Source organism: Oxyura jamaicensis, chromosome 1, assembly GCF_011077185.1.
Source record: "Oxyura jamaicensis isolate SHBP4307 breed ruddy duck chromosome 1, BPBGC_Ojam_1.0, whole genome shotgun sequence".
Lineage (NCBI taxonomy): Eukaryota > Metazoa > Chordata > Aves > Anseriformes > Anatidae > Oxyura > Oxyura jamaicensis.
In genome coordinates, this window is record NC_048893.1 from 24,390,718 (window position 1) to 24,415,014 (window position 24,297).

Sequence of the window (24,297 nt, forward strand, 5' to 3'; positions counted from 1 at the left end):
AAAAAACAAGTCCCATGAATAAGTTATTGCAAAACCAGGTTGACCCATTCAAGCATGCAGATGTTTTATTTAAATATTCCTCAAATGTCTATTTATTCAGCATAATGCATGTATTATGCTGCCTTCTGAAATACGATATATGACTGTCAAACAAAATTGTCAAAAACAACAACCTTGGTCTCTTTGTATGATACACAGAAATAATTACATTTCATGTACAGTACAGATGCATTTTACACAGTCATCAACAGTCATTCACTACCAAAACAGTATTTAAATCACCTAAAACACCAAAAGAATGTGTATTTCCCAAATTCAGAATAAATTAATGATTTTGCATGAGACATAGGAAATATAAGACAAGACTGCAAAATCATACTAAATTATTCCTTAAACTGTAATTTAAGAATGAAAGAACAGATTGGTTCAGGGGTATAACTGTTATGCAAGTGTATTGCTGTAGTGTGATTTTTTTTTTTTTTTTTAATTCATACAAAAAGGAGAATAAAGATTTTTTAAGAGACATGACTCGATGGAGTCAGTAGTTTTTTTGGGTTGGATGTAATCTGAGTTCAATAACTGCCTTTTTACATTATTCACCTGATGTAACTGGTCAAGAAGTACCATATGGCATTAAGCTGTTGTTGCAGATTGCTAGTATCAAGGCAGATTTGTATCAATAACTGTTCTAGCAAAAGGTTGAGACCAAGACAGTTTTTTTTATGAGTGGCCATGGGTAGAAGGAGTATGTAAATAAAAGCTCTAGGACCATTTTGCTTCTATTTAACCCCATTAAAACTTAGGTAACTCATCAACTTCAGCAGATCTACCACAATTTTCTAACATGCTAGAAGAGAGGAGAGCAATGCAATGTAGTAAACTTCAGAAATACTCAGAGTTAGTGTTTTGTCAGAGGACAATCTATGCTTCTTCTATCTATTTTGATCTAAAAGAAATTTAGAAGCTCAGTTTATGGTAAGTTATTCTGATTTGCACAAAAAGTGGGAAGTTCACTGCAAATTAGCTAAGCTTCTGAATAACTAAACGATAAGAAAAAAAAAAAAGTATTCCATTACATTATATACTCCTTTTAATTGCAATTTAAGTCTAGTATCTGTCATTGTTATATTTTGGTGTATATACTGTAGCACGATAGTCCATCATCTACTCTTCAATCTCTGTTGACATGTACAGAGAAATATTATTATCTGTGCAGTAAAATGTGGTGTATCATCAGCAAGTTTCAGTTTTTAGTGGGTGTTTTCTCCTAATGCAAATTTTAAGGTCAGTAGAATGCTAACAAATACTATTCTGAAATATACACTACTCAAACTATTAAGTAACTGTTAATCATGTACTGTAATGGCCTCTAATGCACTGAGCCTTTGATTTATATGCATATTTTATTTTGCAGACATGCAATCATTTCTGATCCAGTGTTCTCGATGTATATATGTGTGTATTGATATGCATATATTCCATGTATACTTGATGTATATGATGTATGGTAGTTCATGTATATAGGAAGCATTATGATACATCTTCTAACACACTCTTATGGAGAAAAATGACACTTTTTTATCAGAAAGGTTCCTGCTAACATCAACGCATTTTAAAAATTAAGCCAAAAAACCTTAACTAGCAGAGCCTTTGCAGTGCCTTCTAGGCCTGCCCACCTAGGCAAATTCCAATTGATATCAATTGCATTTTTGTAGCTTTGGGACCCAATACATTATTCTATCACTGTTCTGTTGTAAATAAATATCTTGACACAATATAAATTCTCAAATTTTAGGATGCAAGTTTACTGATAATTACAAAAATAATTTAGTCATTATTTTTACTGAACAGCTTTCAGTGTCTTCCACCTTAGCCAATACTCTGGATGCTGCAGAATGTCAGTGGGAAAGGTTTGGAGATAAGTGTTAGTGGATCCTCAAAACACCTTTGTTGTAAATTCATTTCAAATAGTATTGATTCTGTAACAGTACATTGGAACAAGAGGCTTGTTCTGAAAATATAGAAGTAGACAGGATGTCTATGGAACAAATGACTATGCCTTAAAATCCCAAACATTACAGTAACATTGGAGTGGGCAATGAACTGTCATAGAAATAGAGGACAGTGGACAAAACAAACATTGATTGAGTAGCACATTTGTGATGCACAGTTTGGCTGTAAGATTATTTGAATGTTTGCAATTTGCAGTTTATAGTGTAGATGAAGTTGTGTAAAATACCTTAAAGAAAAATAAATCCTGATTCCTGATACAACATGTGTACAATGACTTATTGCAGTTGTAACAGTACCTAGGAAGCAAGATAAAACAATAGTAAATATTGAACTAACTGAACACCTTTAGTTCACTAATAAGTGTTTAAATAAGAAATACTGTGTTTTTCAAAGGGAAGTTATTTGTACAACTACCATGGAACATTAACAATTAGCTTGTTGTAAGTGCACAGAAATGCCCCTTTCTACAGTAATATTTTATCATGCCTAATCTGAAAAACAACAAAAGTAAACTGAGATCACAGCTCCAAATAATTTCAGCATGCATTATGGTTGTATTTATTTCAGTCAGTACAAACATATTTCATATGAGCATTTTTTTTCCCTTTTTTTTTTTTTCATAGTTTCTCAACAAGTTTGTGGTTTATTAACAGGAGAAAAAAAGACAAGTTATCAAAATGTTTCTCATTTTGCATTCAGCAGGAACACAGGTTTGTTTCTATTTTTTGTTTTGTTTTGTTTTTTCTTCTTTTTTTCTAAAAAGAGCTCTCATGATAAGAAGAAGCATCAATGGGGACATTTCATTGTGCTCATATAGTAAGTCAGGATGGTCACAGAAGCTTCCACTATGTGTCAGTTCCAACAGTGTGTAGAAACTCCATTTGGTTCACACGCTATGACACTGAGACCCACAAAGTGCTGTGGTTCTTCTGAACCTCTCGATCCATTGCTGCTGGCACACACATCAAGGGGTGTTGTCTTTGTCAGCTCTCTCATTCCTCGGTACTTGTTTCCCACTGCTCCAGCTCAGCTTGCAAGTGGTCTTTATTCTAATTTATAAATAATTCCTTGTTTTACAAAGCAGATACTCTGACAATGTTTCCTCCTGAATATTCGGGAGACTCTGGCCTATCATCTCCTTCAGGTGTGGTGACTGGAGGTGTTGGGATGCTAATTATTGCTGTAGTGACGTAAGGCTGCTCACAGTTTAGTTTAACACACTCTTCTACTTTGGCATTTAAGCTGGATCGGCTGGAGGAAGAAACAAAAACCCATGAAGAATGAAAGCCCATATTACTGCAAACCTCTTGTATGCCCAGTTCTACTGCCTCAGCTGGTCCTCTTCCACATTACAGAGCTCAGAGGCTCAGAAGTGCAAAGCAGCACCACCATACCAGCACGTATCCTAGAAGCAAGTATGGACAAGGCCAAAACCCCCTTTCTCCCTTCCTTCTGACCCAGAAGTTTCAGTACTTCTAAGACATTCTCAGTTCATCACCTAAGTGGTTTCTGAGCAGGGGAAGCATTTGACCTGCTCCCTGAAGAAAAAAAGAAACAAACACAACAAAACAAGAGCGCTGTCAAAGCTTGCTTTGCAGAAAAGTGGAAACTAAGGGGTAGTCCCAGTACCCTACTGATTCCTCCATGCCATATTTACCTAAGAGCATTTTGTATGTTTTATACCCTCAACAGTAAGAAACGTTGATATATACACGCTAATTGAGTTAACATGTTCATGGAGTTGCTGCAGTACCTCAGCATCATAAGAAAGTTAAAACTCAAGTTTGAGGTGAGACTAGCACTTGTGTTTTTAGCTTGCTTGCTAGCACAAGCTGGCACATTGTATTTTTATGTACTCTGTGACTGGAGGCGTGGTGCAGGAAAGTCCTCTAGCAGGGAAAGGAAGGATCCAGGCAGAACATTTCCTGAAAATCTAAGACAGATTGGAGCTTTGTGCTGGCCAAGAGGTCTCATTGCACAGCAGCTGAAAAACTCCATTAGCTACAAGCTGCTAAATTGTTCATGGAAGTGAAATCCAAACCTAATAACCATTCAAAGTAAGCTACTCAAAATGTCACTTAACAAGACAATCTTTATAGCACCTAGTGCTGAGAACACTTCTTTGTTAAATGCCAGCATGTTTGAGTTCAATGGAAAACATTTCTGAGTCTCCCGAGACCTTTGCTGTGTTTTCCGAGATGGTGCTCAGATATATCCAAAAGCCAAATGGTTTATTTCTAAGAGCAGAGATTTTCAGCAAATTACAGACTCTTAAACTACACTTTCCTCACTTTTGTAATAACTCCTCTAACGGCAAAATATTTTTTTCTTAACCATTTCATATTTTTTTGTTTAGAAGAGTTTATCTTATGGCTAAAACACTTGGGACTCTGAGAATCTAATTTAGTTTTTCCATTCTGTGTCTTAATTTGAGGTCTTATTTGTGCTATGTTTTTGCACCAAATCAATAGCACAACAGCACTGATAAAGCTTTCTTTCACTTCCCATTTGCTCATTTTGCATGTCTGAATTGCAAATTTTTCTGTGCTGCTTCTTATGTGTTTGTCCATAGCCAGAACTGTTTGGTGCTCTATATAATTTGGAATCCCTGGATGCTATCCTGTGCAAAGAATACACAATGCTGTGTGGGGAAGACATGAGAGGGCAGAAATGCAAAGAGAGGGACTATCCTATTATCTTAGAATTAAGTCTAGAGAAAATTAAGTGCTGGGGATATTTCAGTCCTACTGTTCATTTTTGGATGACAGCTTTAGGTTTATCTTTAGCCTCCCAGCCCACTTGTGGAGGTCGGGACAGATCCACATCTCTAACGACTGAAGGGGTTTCAGCTCTTGGTGTGCTGATGCATAAGAGGTACCTGTTAGACAGAGGTGTCCTCTCCACACATCTGATCTGGATGGTGCTGAGCTCTTGCACGCTGCCTTGACGGCTGCCAGCAATAGTGGTGTTTGGGATGCGGTAAGTCTTTTTATGTCTTCGTGAGCAGCAAGTGCTGGTGACACCTTGTTGAGATGACAGAGAGGGGCTGTGGCTTGGGGGTCTATTGACTGTAGAAACCTCCATGCAGCTTTCTTCATAGACTTGTTCATCCACAAACTCGTGATTCTAGCCCAGAGGAAGCCAACAAAGGGACAAAGCATGCACACAAAGTTAATTAAAGTGAATGTATTAATCATACTTGTTTAAAGGCTTAAATTGACACAACTGAATAAATTGGTAAAGTTAGACAGCTTAGTCTTGATTATAGTGTTTAGCCCCTATTAGTCTGGGCTGAATACCAATACAAATGTAAACGCTGGAACAAAAGTCTCAGGGCTCTTAACTACAAAACAAATAATTCAAATTCTTTTGTAAAATAGCTTATGATCATACTGTAGCTTGCACTATGAATATCTCTATAATATATGGAGTGCCACAAAATCATGGATTATATTTATTAATAAAAAGTGGTGCTTATGTAAATGCCCTAAGTCTCATTTGGAAATAATAAGATTTACTGTATGAAATTGTAATAAAATTCATAAATAATATCCCTCCGTGATTTCCACACTTTCTTTGTGAGCTGAAGGGTGTAAAATAGTGGTGTTGATTATAGTAGATAGCAACAACAAAATAAAGAGGAATTTTTACAATAATTTAGAAGTGGCAGCCCAAACTAAACAGATTAAAACATGCTCACATGCAGTTTGAAAGATTTTTCTAAAATCTTTCCAGTTACCCCTGGAATCAGTCTACATATCCTGTGGATGGTTTAGGGGACATGTTTTAAGTAGTTTTACATTCTTCTCAGTCTCATTCACTTCAAGTTTGTTAGCCTGCTGCATTTTTATGCATTGGAATGAAAAAAATATCCCCTGAAGAACAATACACTAATTGGAGAGGTTCTCATGTTTTCCAGGAGAATTATAGCATAGTGCAAATATCAAATATGTGAGCAAAATAAATAGAATAATAATTGTAGCCATATGTTTGCTAGAAATGGAAATACCTTCATAGACATTATTATTATTTCTATTTCTCTTCTCCTTCACTCAAACATAAATTTGTAAGGAATTGACTGGTGTTGAAGCATACCAATTTCAAGTGATATGGAAAGAATTTGCTTAACGATCAACTTCTATTAGCCATGTGTCAGCCACAAAAAATATTTTTGAATTCTATCACACAGTGGACAGAAAATTCAGAGAGAAAAGTGACCTAATCATGATCTTTAGATTATGTTCAGTGGGTTATATTCTGTTTGCCAAGATCTCTGCTAGTTTTCTGATTGAAAGTAATTTTGTTCTTCCTAAAACTTTTATGTAGTAACCGACCAGAATTCAATTAGTAGGGTCCATTAAAGAGAGCTGTTGAGTGAACTTCTAATATAGACTGGAATAATTTTGAAACGATATAATGGCTCATGTTAATCTATTTTATTATACTTATTAATTAACTGTTTTTACCTCAGCTTAAAGTAGCCTGTAAAATACAACTTTTGATATAATTATTTTAATTATTAATGTAAGTTTTAGAATTCAATAACATTGCTCACACTGCATAAGATGAAGATTTCATCTTACTGGCTTTAAAATGTTGGAAAATAGAATATTTCTTTATTTAACTTCTTTTGATTGAGGTTTACACCAAATTATATTTCATTCAAAAAATGAGGGGAGGCTAAGAAGGCATCTCACTCTTGCTGTGGAGCCAGCCACTTTCTAGATTCCACAGACAGGGGGCCCAAAATTTCAACTTCCCACTTAAATTTTTGGAATGTATGATCTGACCGGACAGTTGCAGAATACAACTTGGAACCCATGAATACATTTTTGTGTTCATGTGTCATATGAACATCCGTGCCAGAAACAGGACCCAGCAAACAAGGCAAAGTAGATTATAGTCAACTTTAGGAAACAAGATAATACTTGCATTATAGATTCTTAAAAATAAAGACTTCTGTTTAAAATATAAATAAAGGCTTACATATTCCACCACTATAATTAGAGGAAATTTGAAAATTTTAGTGTTGGATCCAGCTCCCACCAAATGAATATATATATATATATATATATATTTATTCATGATTTCTGTGATAGTTTGACATGACCTGTAGCTACTACTAGGTTTTTAAAGTATGTTTGTAATGTTCAACTATGGAACATTTTTAAGGCAGATTACTGTTATCAGGTCCTAGTACAAAATGTCTCAGAAATGTTCCAAAAGGACCCAGTCTGAACCCTGGAAAAGTAGCTATGTTATATGCTGCAAGACATTCTGTCCTACAACTCATTGTATAAATATAAATATTCTGAAAGTAAGAATGGAAAAAACATAAGCAACCATGAGATGACATTACTAGCTAGTGATGTAGCAGATGTGCCATTTATTTACAAGGAAATGCTGTCAAAAAGAGAACATTATATATATACATACATTAATTTAGCAATGTCTGTAGGTAGAAAACTTTAAAGTCTTTTAGAAAGAGTAGTAGTGAGACTTTCACATTGATCTCCATCAAATAGAGCAGAAGCATTGCTGTGTCTTTTAATGGAAAACTAGATCATAAAGTTAAGATGAAATAGCCTGAAGTTTCCCTATGTATCCAGAACTTTAAAAAGAAATTGCAAAATAGATTTCACAGAATCACAGCAGGTCATCTGGACCACTGCCCCTAGGGCAGTGCTCAACTGGGGCAGACTCAAGCATGTTGTTCAAGACCATGTCCACGTGGCTTTTAAGAATCTCCAAGGAGGGAGACTCCACAACCTTTCAGGGCAACCTATGCTAGTGCTCAGTCACCAGCACTATATTTAAAAAAATAAATTAAAAAAATGTTTTCTGATGTTTAGACAGTGCCTCTTGTGTTTCAGTTTGTGCTCATTGCCTCATTTTGTGCCCTTTTTTTTTTTTTTTCCTACCTTGTGCTTTTTAACAGTTATCTGAGAATGTCTTAAAATGTTAGATTTCAAGGAGGGTTTGGGAGAGGGAGTGCTATTGATGCAGCAATGGGAAGAGAAGTCATGCCATTACTGTAACCTTTGATTTGGCTTCTGAGAATAAGATACTTCATTTGTGCAAAAAAATAAATAAAAAACAGAAGGAGACTGCAGAACGTGTCATGGAATCTGTATCTAAGCTAGCTGCCCAGATACCGGTATTGTATGTCTTCATTTTTGGTGACCTGTATCTTATTGGCAATTGCTAACTTTTTTTTTTTTTTTTCCTCTATTAGTGACTTATTCATGAAAATGGATAAAAATCACAAAAATACTTCACAACCTAGATATTCAGCACTCACTAACTTGATCAAGTGTTTATAGTGCTTGTCAAGAAATGCCATAGTACAAGGCATATGGGTGGCCTATATCATATATTTTTTCCATGCAACCAGAGCTTATAAAACTAGATGTAAATTTGTAAATGGTGGTCTAATGGATGTTGACCAATGTACCTAAAATAAAAGGTAAATTTTACATAGCAATTTAATACCTGCAACAACATAAAAATACAAAGAGATAATTTTAGCATGCCTTAATGTGAAATTTCCAAATCTACAAAGATTAAACATAATTAATATTTATGTTCTTAGTTTCCTTAGAAAGTGATAAAAGAGGAAGCAATATAAAGTTAGGGATGATTAGGTTTATTGCTGTGACCTTAACTGTCCAAATACATACTCTTAGTAAACATGGCATTTAGATATTACTGAATCGTAACTCTGTTGTAGTTTATTATCCTTTATGGCTATATAATTATCCAGATATTGACCAGGGAAAAATATAGAGAGCACATGATAAGTAGTTCTTTTGATTAACAGGGAGTTTCAAATCTAGATGAGTGTATTTGGGCTGTTATGAATTGAGTCACCGACTTCTACAGGGACCTCAATGTCTAAAATGAAGCCAAAAGACTTTGAAGCTATGCACCTACAACTGTATTAAACATTTGACTCTTCAAAATAAGGTGTTCGGGGATCCTCCCATGCAGTCGCTTTAGCAAGAATCATAGTCAAGGTAGAGGAAACACTCAGCAGCTCTCTCTACCAAAACTTTGACTCCACAGTTTTGACTATGTAAAGACTACAAATGATGTCTTATGAACTGTACTGCAGAAAAGTGCAGATGTTAGCATTATGGAGTGTATGAAAACCACTCTGAAGGTCACATTTGCCCCTAGACTAGACTCATGTCACAGTATCTTTCACCTTAGATGAGGCTGTCATCCAGGCTCTCTCTTTCTCTTATTTACATTCAGAGGGTATAATGTTTTAAAATATGATAAAATAGTTTCTCTAAAAAAAAAAAAAAAAAAAAAACTAATAACTTTCACATAAAGGCTTATTAATTAAAAGAAATATTGAAAACATTCAGAACTACACTGATATTAGAATTTACAGGAAAACACACTCCTTTTTTTTCTTACCGTAGTTTTTTCCAGACAGTGAAGCAGGTGGTGGTGCTGTGTTTCAAAGGAAGAGCCAGATTTGCTAACAAAGGCTTGTTCTTCTTCACTGGAGGACTGTTAATACAAAGAACTCTGTATTATTCTCATTTATGAACAAGAGGGCTCTTATCCAAATATTTGATCAGAACTAATCTGGATTGTATACTGCAGCATAACAATGTCTCATCTACATGGGATAACACAAATGACCTTGGATGCAATTACTCTTTTGCTTTTGTTTTATATATATATATTCATAACCTTCCTTTGCATTTCCTTTTAAATATTTCTATCTTAGGTCTTTTATGTGAATATAGGTGGACTAGTACAATTTCCAACTACAATCAACACATGATTTTTGAATGTTGAATTAATATTAAAATTATCATAAATTCCAGTGACAGTAATTTATTATTATTATTATTATTTTTTTTTTTTTTTCCCCAGGAACATGCCTTATTGGAAGGAAATTGAACATAGTTGTCCTCCTGGGATCATTTCACAGCACTAAGGAATTTGTGGTATTGCTGCTTACACAAAAATTCATGTCAGTGATCCCAATCTGCTGACTTCAGAAAGCATACAGCAGATGTTACTGACACAGAATGAAGAATTAAGTAGAAAGCATCTACTGTTTATTAATTGCTTTTGTAATTATTCACTAGAAAGCAGAAAACTAAATAGGGGAGGAAGTGGGATAATAGGAAAGATTACAATTCAACTTCGGGATATTTGAAAGCTGCATGGCAATTAAGCCATTTGGTGTCTCTTTCTTTCAAAGATTTGAATTCTTCCATGCAGAAGAGGAAACAAGTATTCTGCCTACTCCTCTTTTATGCTAAATCACACAGCCACTTCCTTCTCTTCTGGCTATTTGCTAGAATGGTAGGCTTAACAATTTTTAAACAGAAAGGGCATAGAGGAATGAAAGCCTTCCTGTATCCCCCAGGGAACTGCCAAAACACCCGAAAATGGCAGGGACTAAGAAACACTGTGTCTTCAGTCTTTCTCAGCTGGTTACAGCTCCAAGCAGTCCAGGGGCCACCTCCAGCTGCTCTCAGCCATGCAAACGCTGCACGTCCTGGTCCCAGCTGCTGCACTCAGAGGTAATCACTGAGATTTTCCCCAGAAAAAAAATAATAAAAAAAAAAATAGGTGCTTCCAGGGAATGTTTTTCACTGTGCAACACCCCTTTGTGCCAACAGTACTCTACAGCTACTTTTATGAGAGAACATCAGACATGTTCTAGTTGTCTAAAGTCAAATGAGATAAATCCAATATACATCCTAAGAGGTAGAAACTGTGCTTTCTTAATGGGGTCTTCTGCAGGATTTACTTCTAAAGCTGTGGCTTACATTGAATCCAGCATTTCTATCTGACCATTTTAATATTATCATTATTATTATTTTATTATTACCCTATCATCTGCTCTCATAAGCTACCTTTAACATAATAATTGTCCAGCTTATCCTTCCTTAATCTACCTCTAAAGATAACATTGCCTAAAGACCCAAGTTGACTTGCCCTGGTGATAAATAGAACAAACTGCTGCTGGGCTATTATTAAGCTGTTACTCTGGAGGTGGAGAATACAAAAAACATTACCTGCTGCAGCTGGTTACTCAGTAAGCCATTTCGTTTGCTCTGCATGTAGGCATTAGCACTCCCACTCTTTGCAGCACGAATTCGAGCAAGTCTGGCTTTCTGTGTAAATAGACAAAAAGGAAGAGCGTCAGTTGTACTTGTATCTATTATTCTGTTTATCTAAAACTGCTAATTGGAACCAGCTGCTTATGAATACCAATGTCATAATCACTGAAAGGCTGCATTGCATCCGTACTCCAGGTGGTGCAAATCAAAAGTATCTTCCCATATAAATGCAAAAGCCAAAAGTTTTTATTTGTTTGCATGCATCAGCTAACAAGAACAAAGATTTTGGAGAGGAGATTAGACAGATCAGCATGTAAGAGACTCCTGCTTTTTTCCTGGCTGTGACTTTGCCACTTCTTATGCTTTGTGGGTCAGGAGCATGACTTCCATCTCAGCTGCTTCCTGCCGTGAATATCTCTTTATAGGGGAAAAAATATTATTCCCCTATATTCCAGAAAAAAAAAAAAAAAAAAAAATATTGCAACTACCATGAGCTAGTTTCTCATAGATTTCTGATTTTTGGAAGTAACAGAATGTGGTGGTTGCTTTTGCACTGTCTCCCATCTAAGTTTCTGAATGTCTGCCAGGCCTTTTAAAGCCTTTTCATCTCTTCATGTGTATTTCTATAATCAGCCTTAAAAGTCATCATTGCTGATCATAATCTACCCATAATTTGACTTTTTGGAGTCAGCATGTGTCCAATTGCTGAGTGAAAGATGTGGTTTGGGATTTTTCAGGGGAACCTCATTGCTTATGTAGGTGACATTCATCCCAGAGAAGGTGATGGTGAGTGAAGGATGTTTTGAATTCACTGACTTGCAGAACAGTCAGCAGCCAACATTAGGGGAAAGTATGAAGAAAAGAGTCTCTTAACACATATTATGGAAAATGGAAGCATTATTTCTAGAACGGTCTCTTGGTTCTTTAATTTCTGTGGCTGGTTCCTTATGTATCAAAGCTTTCTGATTCTGAAAGCCAAATGCAGAGCAGCACCTGGAGTCGAATGGCTGCTGAAGCACAGAGGAGACAAGTGAAAAACTTGAAAAACTGAGTTTAATACATTAATCAGGATTTCCATTCCTGACAATTGCTCAGCTGATATTTTGAGAAGATAGATGGAGCGTGTATCTCCCTCCTCCCAGTTTCTTTGGCATTAAATATCAACATGAAATGATTGAGAATCCCTGAGCGCTTAACATAGAGGGAAGCAGCCTGGTCACTGCAGGCACCGGATCTCCTCTCTGGCATGATTAATAATTGACTAGCTATGAGGAATTACTCAACACTATGCTTCTTTGCACTTACATTCTCAAACTTACAGATCTTCTCAACAGTGAGCCAAGAAATTCACGACAGCTAACAGCAAACATTCTAGAATCTGGCTGGTATGTTTTGTATTTGTTATCTTTTAATTGTTCCGAAAGAAAATAAGATAACGCTGTGCATGTGTGCATTACTGAGTCAAAAAGACCACAGTGCCTCATTTTGTGATCTGTCAGCCATTTTAGAATAACACATTGGTTTGTCATCTTCCTTTGTGTACACAACCCTTCCAGCTGTGCAGTAAATGGACCTTGTCTTAAAGGACAAAGTTAAGGAACAAAGTGCCTTGATCCCACAGTACATGTGCACAGGCCAATGGTGTGGTTAATGCCAAGACTTCGGGACTGGTAGTTAAAAATCCTCTTGGACAGGCAGAAGATACATTTTTTTTCAAGGTAGAACACTTGAGAAGCAACACCATCATGATGGGCTGAAGGCTGAGTGCTTTGCATGTACTGCAGAATACAGTCTTGTCAAAACATGTTTATGAGTTACATTAATGAATAAGTGAAAGGTCTCTCTTACCGCTACTCTATCACTAAGAGCTCCAAATGCTTTAGATGCTGTTGCAGGGTGCAGTTTGGAGTCTCATAAGTAAGTGATTTTGGTCACAATTTTTTTTCAGGATTTACAAGGAAATTCATTAAATTTAATGAACAAACATACTGACATTAATCATGCTTTTTCTTTTAGCTTGTATATTCATTTCCTCTTACAGTGACTGAGGTAATAATTATTGTGCAGCACCATTTAATAAAGAAATGTAAAAAATATAACAATTCATCAGACTATCTTAATGTATTGATGTGCTGCAACACATATAATATGAAGGTTGTATTTTCCATGTGAAGATTTCAAATTGCTTTGTAAATATGAATTTATTGTATCTTAGAAAGCATTTGTGATATGGAAACTCGTAACTTACATCTTCCTAGCTGAGACTCATAAAGATGGCCAGAATTTACAGCATTTGCTAAAGTAAAGACAATAGAACTATTGCCAAGAAATGAACCAGATATTGTGGCTTGCCTGCTTATATTTCAGCTTATAGAAAATATTCCTAAAACGGGGAGTGCTTACAAACCTGTCACAAAAATGATAAAATTTCAGTGCTTTTGTCTGTTTAATCAGAGCCTGTAGAATTAACAGTCCAGTGACTTCCCACGCTTCTTACCAAGGAATCATTCAAAGCTCCTATCAGCCACAGGATTTTAAGGGCTGTGTGCTAGGGACTGAATTTCCATGAAGGACATCAGAATGATGTGATGAAATAAAAAAACAAAACAAACAACAACAACAACAAAAAAAAAACGTGGTTATGGAAGAATTTTATTTTCCTTCAGTCTGATCTGCACTTTCTGTCACGCATAACAGAAAAGGAGCGATAACTGTCCTTTTCAACCACTGCAATATCCTTCCTAGCTCTCCTTTCATGGAATACCTGGCAAACAAAGAACGGATTAAATTCTCCTGCAATAGGTTAACTGCTTTGCTATGAAATTTTCCATTATCCGTTCAGTGTGAAACCTTGACTTTGCTAATTTTTACATTGTATGGGACAAAAACCATGAGCTAAAGCACAGCTCTTTTACTTACTGGGATGAAATTCCAGCTATTAGGATGAAATTCCACCATAGTCATTCTATCTGATGCTTTCTAAAGAAACTGATGATCAGTTCCAATCCTTATAGCATCCCTTGTATTGCACTGAACACTGTTGAATGTTTCACTTTGTTTTCTACCTTCAAATTTTGTAACTTAAAGATGCATCCTTGTCTCTGACCGCATTTATGGGAACCTTATAAAAAAAGAAACTGCTTTTCTTCAACAACTGCCTGTTCTGTCAGTTTTAGAAGATAAACACTTATTTTCTCAAGGTTTTAAATAATGCTAAATAATGCTAAGTGTAGCACCATGGGATATTTACAACATCCAGTATTCAGCACTTAAGAAAACCTCAGCTGTCTAATTGTAGTTAGAGAGATTTTATCAGAAATACTTTAGGGCAAAGATTATTGTGGTACTGGGAATCATTTTTAACAAGAACCTCATTTGCTATTCAAGGAGCCAGGTAGCCTACCCTTCTAATTCAGTATCTCCTGCAGTCTGCTGCTCTTCAGACTGCTTAACTGTTTGTTTATCAAAACTGAAAAAGTACTGATTACTTACCTTATTGTCTTTATGTTTGTTGTTTTTATCATAATCTTGTAGAATTACAAAATTAAAATTAAAATTCCTTCACAGTCATTATGTACCTCCTATAACAGTGCAGCAGTGGCCAAAATGATCTGAATATTAGTCTCATTGTGTTTATGTCTTTTTTTTTTTTTTTTTTTTCCTTGCCTCTTTGGTCTTTCATAAATCCATCCTATGTGTTTTCAAGTGAAAAATCAGGCCCACATTTCATGCTCTGATTTTCTAATTTTCAGTAATTGCAAATAATTGACTTTAGATTAGCTGAAAATAATTTATAGAACATCAGCATGCAGTAGAGAATAAAATGCTGTTTACTTTGGAAGCTAATGGATATGCAATTAAAAAAAGGTTCATATATTTGTTGAGTTGTGCCTTGCTTTCACAGTCTATTCAAATTCAGTAAACACAAGTTTTATGTGCTTTCGTGTTAAATTTAAAACTCTTGGATAAGTTGTTCCATTAGTTATATCTCTACAACACCACTGAGATTAATATTCTATTTAAGCTTAAAGAATTTATATTGTCTAGTATGGTTCCTTATTGCAAAAGCTCAGCTCTAGATTGCTAGGTACTATAGCTGTAATTCATTCTTGAGCTATTTATATTTATGTAGTGACTAATTAGTTATAACTTGACAGATAAATACATGATGTACAATTAGTAAATAATGAAATATGAGCCCATCCAATCTTCGTGATATATTTTGTTAAGGAAGAAGACCATAATCATATGAAAGAATCAAGTTGAATAGTATATATTAAATCAGATTTTGGAGATAATAGTCATTTTCCTTTATTTTTTTCCTTTTGTTTTTCCTTTTGTTTCCACATCGACCAGTCACAACATATCTGGCATTAAATTTGCCACCTGAAAGCAATGATGAGAAATGAAAACAACTTAATCTCCTGAAGTTGTCTCTAGGTGAGAAAAGCTCCACAAGCAGCCTTCTTCAAAACTATCTTCTCAGTTGTGATAAATCTGCTTGAGGAAAAGGGTTAGTAAGACTGTAGAGCATAATTAGTTCTGCCCTGAATGTCAACTCCTATGAATATCTATTTTGGATTATTTATCTACTTATTGCCAGAACAGGTCAGATTCTTGGACATTAATATCAGATAGAAGAAAAGGTTCCACTGAGCACAGATAGTTTTGTTTTGTTTTGTTTTTAGTTTTAATCTATTTTGTTTGTTTGTTTATATTGAGGTCTGTTTTACAACAATATATATCCATGCTTAGAAGTAAGATCTTCCTTCAAAATGCATTCAGAGTGAGATGGTGTATAAGTAAATTTATCTCTTCCATTTTGCCTTGGACATTAATGTTCAACATTATTATTATTATTATTATTATTATTTTCCAAAAAGAAGCAAGTGACATTTTCTATACCTGAATGACAATGCAGAACTCAGTAGATGCATATATTTGTGGTCATATGTCTCTTCCATCAGTGTAACATGAGACAACGTTTTTCTGCTGAAAATTCTGAGTTCTTCTGATACTAGATTTCAGTGCTTCACGGAAGAGGAACTCTAGAGTTTCCTTATAGCCCAGATATTTTGTCATTTCTGAAGACTACCTTGATTAAACTTATGTATGAGATACTAGTAAAGGAAGTTACACAACTCCAATATCCAATCTTCTCAATAGGATGGAAGCCTGTTGTAGCCAACAAGAAGTACCATCTCCTGCAAGGGCTCATGCTGTGCTCCATAGAACAGCAGTTTCTTCCAAGCTTGTGTTCTTCGGCCTTACAGAATAGTAATAAGGGTGGCTTCTTCAGAAACATTTACTTCAGAAAACTGTGTAGAACTTCTATTGCCTTGAATGAAACAGGAATTTCTAAGTTCAATAATTCAACCTTTTTGCTTGACTATTCTTATGCAAAGCTATACTTCATAGGTAAATATCGATAGGTACGGACTATACTGTACCCAAGAAGTTCTTTTAGTTGACTTTTCTTTCAGTCCATCAGAACAACAATCAATTCATCACCTCAGTCATTTTAGAATGAGAGAGATTAGCTTTGCAACAGGAGATATCAATAAAACACACATAGTGCTACATTAACCAGGCCTCCAAGGCATTTTCTCCAAAGCAAGAAGGGACTAAACACGGTCAGCGTAAATCTCTCATCCTTACTGTTGGCATTATTCTGGGGAGCAGAGGAAAAGTTTTTTGCAGGATTGCCATTCATCACTCCATATTCCTGTTTGTGACAAACGATGAGCTTGCTGTTTTTCCAAGGAGAAAAAGTCAGTTACTAAGCAGTTTCTATTCAGGAAGAGATTACAGGAAATATCAGCCAGTCTGCCCATCTAATTTTTGCAAGTTTTCCCCCTCCTCACTGGAAAGTGCAAATCACACATAGAAAATTTTGTTTCACAATATACAGTAGGAGACTATGCCTATCTGAAGTAAGGCTGGTTGCTTCTGCAGTCATTATGAAAACTCAGAACGAGCACATTGATTGGTGGGATCAAGTAGATCTCTTATCTGTGACTGGCACAATGCTCTGAAGCACGGTAATGAAGCACTGCTGGCACAGACAGTTCTTTTACTCTTTACCAGTGTTACATGAACAAAATTGAAATGTTCTCTACAAAAGCAATGTAGTGTAAAAGTGTTGTATTCTCTGAATTTTCCAGCTGTGGGAGAGGGGAATATAAAGCTGGAACTGTCACACGGGAGAAAACACAATGTAAAAGGATGTGTGTAATTTTAGTAGGTGAGATCATTTAGCTCACTAAAGCAGTCTATATTTGAAAAAAAATGTTCCCACGTGTCTCCAGCAAGAAAGGTATTACATTTCTAAGATACCTGTTTTCTATTATTGACATTTCCCCACCTGACAGCATTCTTACAAGATATGGCCATTTAAAGGGTACAATATAGGCCCAGGCCTATGACTGACTTTCTTAGTAATGTACCTCAGTTTCTCACAGTTCTAAGATATTTTGAAGATGGTACCATTATGTATATTTATTTCACTTTCTTTCTATGCAGGCACCAGTCAAAAAGGTAGCCAGACCTACCTAAACCTTTACTGTCTATATGAGCCAGCTGCAGCTCATGGCAGCCTGTATTCCCCTGCTCTACATCCGTACTCCACACCCATCACCTGCCTGCACCCTTCTGTGGGCAGGGATCCTGCTGTCACTGGACCACACAGAACCTCTGAGGCTGCTGGGGATGTACATTTGCTGGAGTGTAGACAGAAGCACAGTTACCCTAATCATGAAGAGAGGCCATGGGACTGCAAAAAAAGTCCAAATTCAAGACCCCTTGCATCCAGAGTCTTTTGACTGCCAGCAGTGGAGGAACAGAAGGAACATCTTGGCTCTCTTATCAAGGGTTCAGGAGTCTATAGAGGCTGCATGAGATACTTTCCATCATGAGGTTGGGTGAAGTGGATTGGGACTATTATTTTGGTAGTGATATGGAAATGATGGTGATTGCCTAAATTTGGATGCACCTTTTCTGGTAAATAGTTCTTCCTGGCTCTTGACCTTGCTTACATGAGCCAGGGAGAAAAAAAATATCTTGTCATAGAACTAGATAGTATTTTAGTGAGATCTTCAGTAAGCCAAGAAAGCTGGAGAAAAAAACTTCCGCTTTTGTCTTTTCCTGATTCAGCTCCTTTTCTGAAGCCTTTTAAGCAAAGTAGATATAAAGAAACAATGTCCCAAATAGCCAGATTCCCCAGAGAATGAACCTGGGAATTAAACACATGAATTAGTAAAAGTGACTGTTAAGATAGGTATTAGAAGTAATGCTTAGGGATTTCTCTGTTTGTTTGATAAATGAAAATAAACGAAGCATGTTTTTTCAAACTAAAGATAACACAGCATTTGCATCTGGAACCCTGGCTCAGCATTGTATACATTCAAGTCATATTCCTAAGAAATCATAGTCACCTTGAGGATGCACAACATATGAAAAGTCATCATTTATCTATTGTCTACAAGAAAAGAGGAAAAAAATAGAATCTCACCTTTTGTGCCCTGCGCTTGTCTGCACGTTGGTTCTGGTGGTAGATACGGCTGAAGTTGGAGACAATGACAGGGACTGGCAGAGCAATTACTAAGACCCCACTCAGGGAGCATATTGAACCAAAAATCTTGCCAGCTATTGTCTTTGGCACCATGTCACCATACCTGGGTTAGAGAAGACAAAACCCTTAATAAAGACAAAATCTCTCCTCAGTATTGAATTTCAAGATGAATTAATTGAACAATAGATTTTACTTGTCTTGCAAATAATACTTGATGCATATAAATACTTTATATACATATGCATAAATTACATAGCAAGTCCAGTGTTGTGCACACATATTTTTAATTTCAAGCTAATGTTAGGTATCCTGTCCATCAACTGCAGTCATCTATATTTTACTTAATGTGGTATTCCCAAGTTGCCCCTATTGCAATGAGAACAGATCTGACTCTGAAAAAATATTCAGCATCTAAGTCATGTTCTTAGTCTATTTGCTTGATAGAACTGCTTTCCAATGATGAGATCCTAGGGAGACCACTTGATAAGTTAGATGCCAAGCTGAATAATCTATTGTCTCACTAAGTTGATATAGTACTTTCATTTTGGATGGTGGAGCATTTTTGGAACAAGGTGCCCAGGAGATCATGGATTTTCAGCCCTTGGAGATTTTCAAGACTTGGTTGATCAAAAGCATGTCTAACCTAATTTGTTGTTGTTGATAGCTTTCTTTGAGTGAGAGGCTGGACTATCTGACCTCCAGAAGTCCCTTCTATTTTATTTTATTTTATTTTTTTTTTTTTTTCTCTTAGCCAAAAGCAAACCTCACAAACTCAAGCCACAAAGAAACAATCAAAGAAATTCTAAATGCAGATCTTGGAAATGCTCAGAATTACTAGGGCCTGAATTTACCACACTTCTTTATGATTTTTTTTTTTTTTTTCCTGCAAGTACATAGTGCTGCTGAGAAGTACGTAGAGAGATTCCAGTGACAGCTTATTAAGAGATATTGGCTATTTGCACTCTGTAGTCTGCCATATTCTACAGGACAAGTATGCAATTACAAACTAAAGAGTTTAATAAAGAGATATATTAGATTCAAGTACCATTCTGTTTTTAACTGTGCTGTGTTTTAAGTTACTGTTAAATATAGATTGCAGCAGGTAAATTTAATATACTTGTGAACAGAGATATGGCACATTCTCTATTCTGTAAAGAAACACAAGAAAAGGTAAGAAATAGAACTGCAGTAGGAACAGTGTTTAGAAAGTGTTACTGGAAAAAACAAAACAAACAAACAAAACTGTTTTGCTTCATCTTTTTAGATATGATCCAAGTATTCTCTGAAATTGAATCAAAATGTATCAAGCTATTTAAAAGGCAGGATATATTTACACAAACCTGATGCAACCAGAACTTGAAACACAAAATTTATACACAGCTAGTATTACTAGGACAGAACTATCAAACTAGATTACCAAACCTATATTTAGATACCTAAAATTATTACTTGAAATGTGAATTTGCAGAACCTTCATAAGGCTACAGTGTCACCAATGGCTTCTGAGGACTGAAGGCATTTCTGGATCTTAATTTGGTTTGAAGTTGCTCAGAGATGTATCATACTGCTGATAGTGTGACAATATAATTATATGAATTAACCACAGACTGATGTTTTAAGGGTGGTGACAGGAACATTAGCAGATCCATCTCTAACATTTAGGTGTTTATGTGTAACCTATCTAGTGACATAAAGGGCTACCTTTTCATGGTTTCTCAATGTTATGGAATGAAATAAAAAATATGATTTTTTAATATATGAAGGTATTTCACAATGCTTTTCTTGCCTACTGGGCAAAATAAAAGGTAGATTGATATATTGCTTATTTTGAAATAACTTCATTTTGCTTACTTTTTTCAGCTTGAATAAGTTGTACAACACTTATATTTTCCAAAGGTAACACTCTTTGTCCATTCCTTGATGCTAATAATATCATTCACTTCATTAATGACTAACATAATTAGTTTTTTCTCCTTCTGATAAACACTGTGTTTGGGTTCTTTAAATAAATTACAGTCAGAAAATATGACTGCCAAGAAATTACTTTACCTCAACAGGGTAAGAAACACTGTTATGACAAAATGGAGTTTTTACTACATTTACACTGGTTAGACTTGGTCTCCTTTGGGACAGTGACACAGATTTTTGTCTAGTGTAGACATGACTAGAATTGTTAATGAATTTCCTTCTGCTGGTTAAATACTACCTTTAGTTATACTTCATATATCAGTGAATATCATCAATGGAAGCAGGTGACATAAAATGAAGGGAAAATTTCTCCCTACAACCAATCTGTAATTGATTTATTCCTTGGAAAGTCTAAACTAAAAAATAACTCCATTTTCACATGGCAGGGTAGCTTTGTGGTGTTTATATTTGAAGTGGAAAAATCACACTTGATCTCTAAGACAAATTTTGAATTCTGCCACAAATCTGATCTCTTCTGTCATGGAAACACAACAAATATGGAATCTCATTAAACATTTTTCACACTTTTCAAAAGGGAACTATTTCAAGGTTTTATCTAGTGCTACCCTGTTTTTCTCTCTGCTATTCAGACTGTAAATGCAAACATATTCTCCTTTTTTTTTTTTTTTTTTTTTTTTTTTTTTTCTCTCTTAGTTTCAGTCTCTTTATAGCTTTGTATATTGTCTGTTCCACGTATATCTATTATTGTGGGCAAAGCTCAATTCAGTTTTTGGGCATTTATGATTTCAGCTGACAATCTAATTTTGCAACATCAAAAGTATCATCACAATATTGTATGCCTTGGATGAGTGAAGAAAAAGAGACACTGTGTTTATCCCTGTTATCAATCAGGGGTGTTCTACTTCATTTAGCAAAAAGGGAAGTGAAAAGGATGTGACAAACTAGATGTGTCAGTCAAGTTTTATCAACTCACAAGTCAGAAACTATATGAGCAAACTAATGCCTTGGTTTTACTGGACATAGTCCAGACAGGTCAGACATGTGCTACTTCTTCAGTTCATGGCTATCTGTTCACTAAGTGACATAGTATATGGATGGATTTAAAGGCATTAACCTTTGTCTCAGTTTTTTGTATTCAGCAGGTAGTAGACAACTTCTGCTTATTTGACTCCTTACTGCAAGGGAAGACAGTAAGGAATAATTCCTTTATTTTGAAAACAAGTACTGAATCATTCAGAGTATTGATCTGAGCAACATGGGTATGTTTCTTATAGCTTTGCATGACAAATCTGGGGGCTTGAAATGCAGACTGAACCACACACAAACACGTGAGCTGTTGTAGGAACCTGGGAAAAATGAATGTGTTTTGGTTTACTAATGCCCAATCTGTACCTAAAGCAGCAGAGCTAACCCTCAGACATCCACCAAATAAAGTGCTACTGTTTTTCTGACTGTTGAGTAGAAAATACCCAATGTTGCATACCCATAATTTAAGAAATCTTTGACAACAGAAAATGATTTTTAGTATCATCAGCTATGTCTTATTTCTAAGTCTAATGAGGTCTGTTTTCTGTTGGGTCCAAGACAAAAGATCTCATAAGTTAAAGTTCGGACATTACTGAAACAAACATACTTTTTAGCTATTTTTTCCTTGATGTGAGCAGAGAAGGTCTTTTCTTTAACAATCTCTATGTTATAGGAGTGACAATACTGCTTTTTTTAAACTTCTATTCATTTGAACACATAAGTATTTTTTTTTTTCAAGTGAAAAGTAAGTGTATTCTAGAGGGTAAAATAACATATCGCAAGAATATAGCTATTTTGATGTAGTAACATTTTTATGTGTGTTTGAGAGATCAGAAATGCAAATTTGGAATAGTTTACTTTAGGCAGAAATATTCCCCCCTAGATGATCTCAACAGAAAACTCTGAAATCGTAGGAAATGTATAGTAGGAATAAATCTAGGATGTGCGTTTTTAAGGAGAAATAATAATATACTCTGACACTCACAAATAAGGGAAAAAATCGTCAACGTTCCAAGAACCTAGATGCAGTAGCGTTTTCTGACACTAGGGGGCATAAACGCCATTGAAATTAAATGCAAATTAAAAAAAAAAAAAAAAAAAAAACAAACAAAAAAACATTTTTAATGCATGTTACAAATACCTCTGCCCTCTCCTACCTCTTTCGAATTAATTTACATTTTTTTACAAACATTACATTGATTGAGGTCTGTTGTTTGCTTCCATCATATTTACTGAAGAGGGAAAGCTAGTAACATTTTTGTTTTCAAACATGTAAAACATATCAAAAAATAATGGAGGTGTAAAAAAAGAAAAGTCATTAAAATTAACTTGCCACTATTTATTTTAAAAGCAAGCAAAATTATGGTCAAAGAACAATAAAAATAATACAAAATCCATGGAAACTAAACTATCTATAGAGAAGCCAGAACAGCACATTTTTTCACCTGTGTAGTTGACAGCCGTGTTCCCCAGCAGATTTGGCATGTCAAGCAGGTAGAGTTCTGGCTTTTGGTACTGAAGGTGATTAACACAGTCCTGTGAATCTGACCTTTTTAATTTGGTCTTGCTAATTTTCCCCCTGCTGTCTCCTTTTTCCAGGTATAGTCTCTCACCCTCCATTTGCTTGGCTGGTCCAGGCAAGGTCAGTGTGGTGCCCACCTCAGTGGGGTGAGTTCCCCTCAGTAGGGAAGTGCCCTCTGGCTTTCCATTTTGGCTGATGACACCTTCCTCTTCTCCGGGACCACATGCAGAGCCCCAGAGGCTGCTCCATAAGACTCTAAACTGCAATCACACAGCTGCTCATCAGTCCTTGTGTATAGACAGCCAGCCACCCATTCAGGCATGCAGTAATGCTCCAGCATTGGGGAGAAAGCAAGAAAACCAATCCCCAGCCTCTCTGACATTAACAATAATCATGATGAATCTGCAGCCTTACCTAGGTCTTAAAATAGCCTAATGATTTTGGAAAAGTAATTTCTAATAATACAAAATATTGCTGTTAGTGTGAGATGCAGAACATTATATGCATTATTCCAAATTTTATTCCAACCTAGGGAGATTCTGTACAGAATTTCAAATAATCTTTCTGGCTGCTTTTATTGCTGTGAAGGGCCCTCTGTTGCAATAGCCCTCTCTTCAGCTCAGCAGTGATGGACGTGGTCCCCTCTGGGGTTCATGAATGCTGCTGCAAGCACTGGCCAGAATGATCATTCGTGAATGATGAAGAGCACATCTGCTTCTCAAAGTCAGCAGTGCTCCCTGGGCTTTCCGGACCGCAGGGCCAACACATTACTGCCTCTGTACCCGTCTGAGTTATCAGTTTCTGAAATACAAGGCTTCCAGACTTTTTTTTTGTGTGTGTGTGTGTGTGTGTGTGTCTGTGTGTCTGTGTGTGCGCGCGCGCGCTAACACACACACTAACTTTTGCATGTTAGAAAGTTAAGACTCGTTCATTAGAAACATTTCTGACTTCTTGCAGTCAAGGCAGAGATTCAGATGACCAAATTCCTTATGTTTTCATTTACCAGGAAATAGTACCAAGAGAAGATTAAAAAAATATTTTTATGTTTTTTGTCATGTCACCTTCAATCTGTAGGAGAAGCTAATATCCTAACTGTTCCTGAGCTGCTGCAAAGCACTATAGAAATATGATATCTCCTTAAA

General features: G+C 35.8%; 1 protein-coding gene across 3 annotated transcripts in view; it reads right to left on the reverse strand.

Annotated features, from left to right (window-relative positions):
• Positions 1-39: 39 nt before the first annotated feature.
• KCND2 (potassium voltage-gated channel subfamily D member 2) overlaps positions 40-24,297 on the reverse strand; it is a 324,035-nt gene continuing 299,777 nt past the window's right edge. For 2 of the 3 annotated variants that reach the window (XM_035315793.1, XM_035315794.1), the window contains 5 exons: positions 18,619-18,781; positions 11,064-11,162; positions 9,439-9,534; positions 4,892-5,139; positions 2,619-3,264 (listed from right to left, as the gene is read on the reverse strand). In XM_035315793.1, the coding sequence (XP_035171684.1) occupies positions 3,087-3,264; positions 4,892-5,139; positions 9,439-9,534; positions 11,064-11,162; positions 18,619-18,781 (784 nt within the window). In that variant the 3' untranslated portion in view covers positions 2,619-3,086. Of the gene's footprint in view, positions 3,265-4,891; positions 5,140-9,438; positions 9,535-11,063; positions 11,163-18,618; positions 18,782-24,297 lie in introns of all 3 variants that reach the window. The other variant, XM_035315792.1, reaches the window with a different exon arrangement.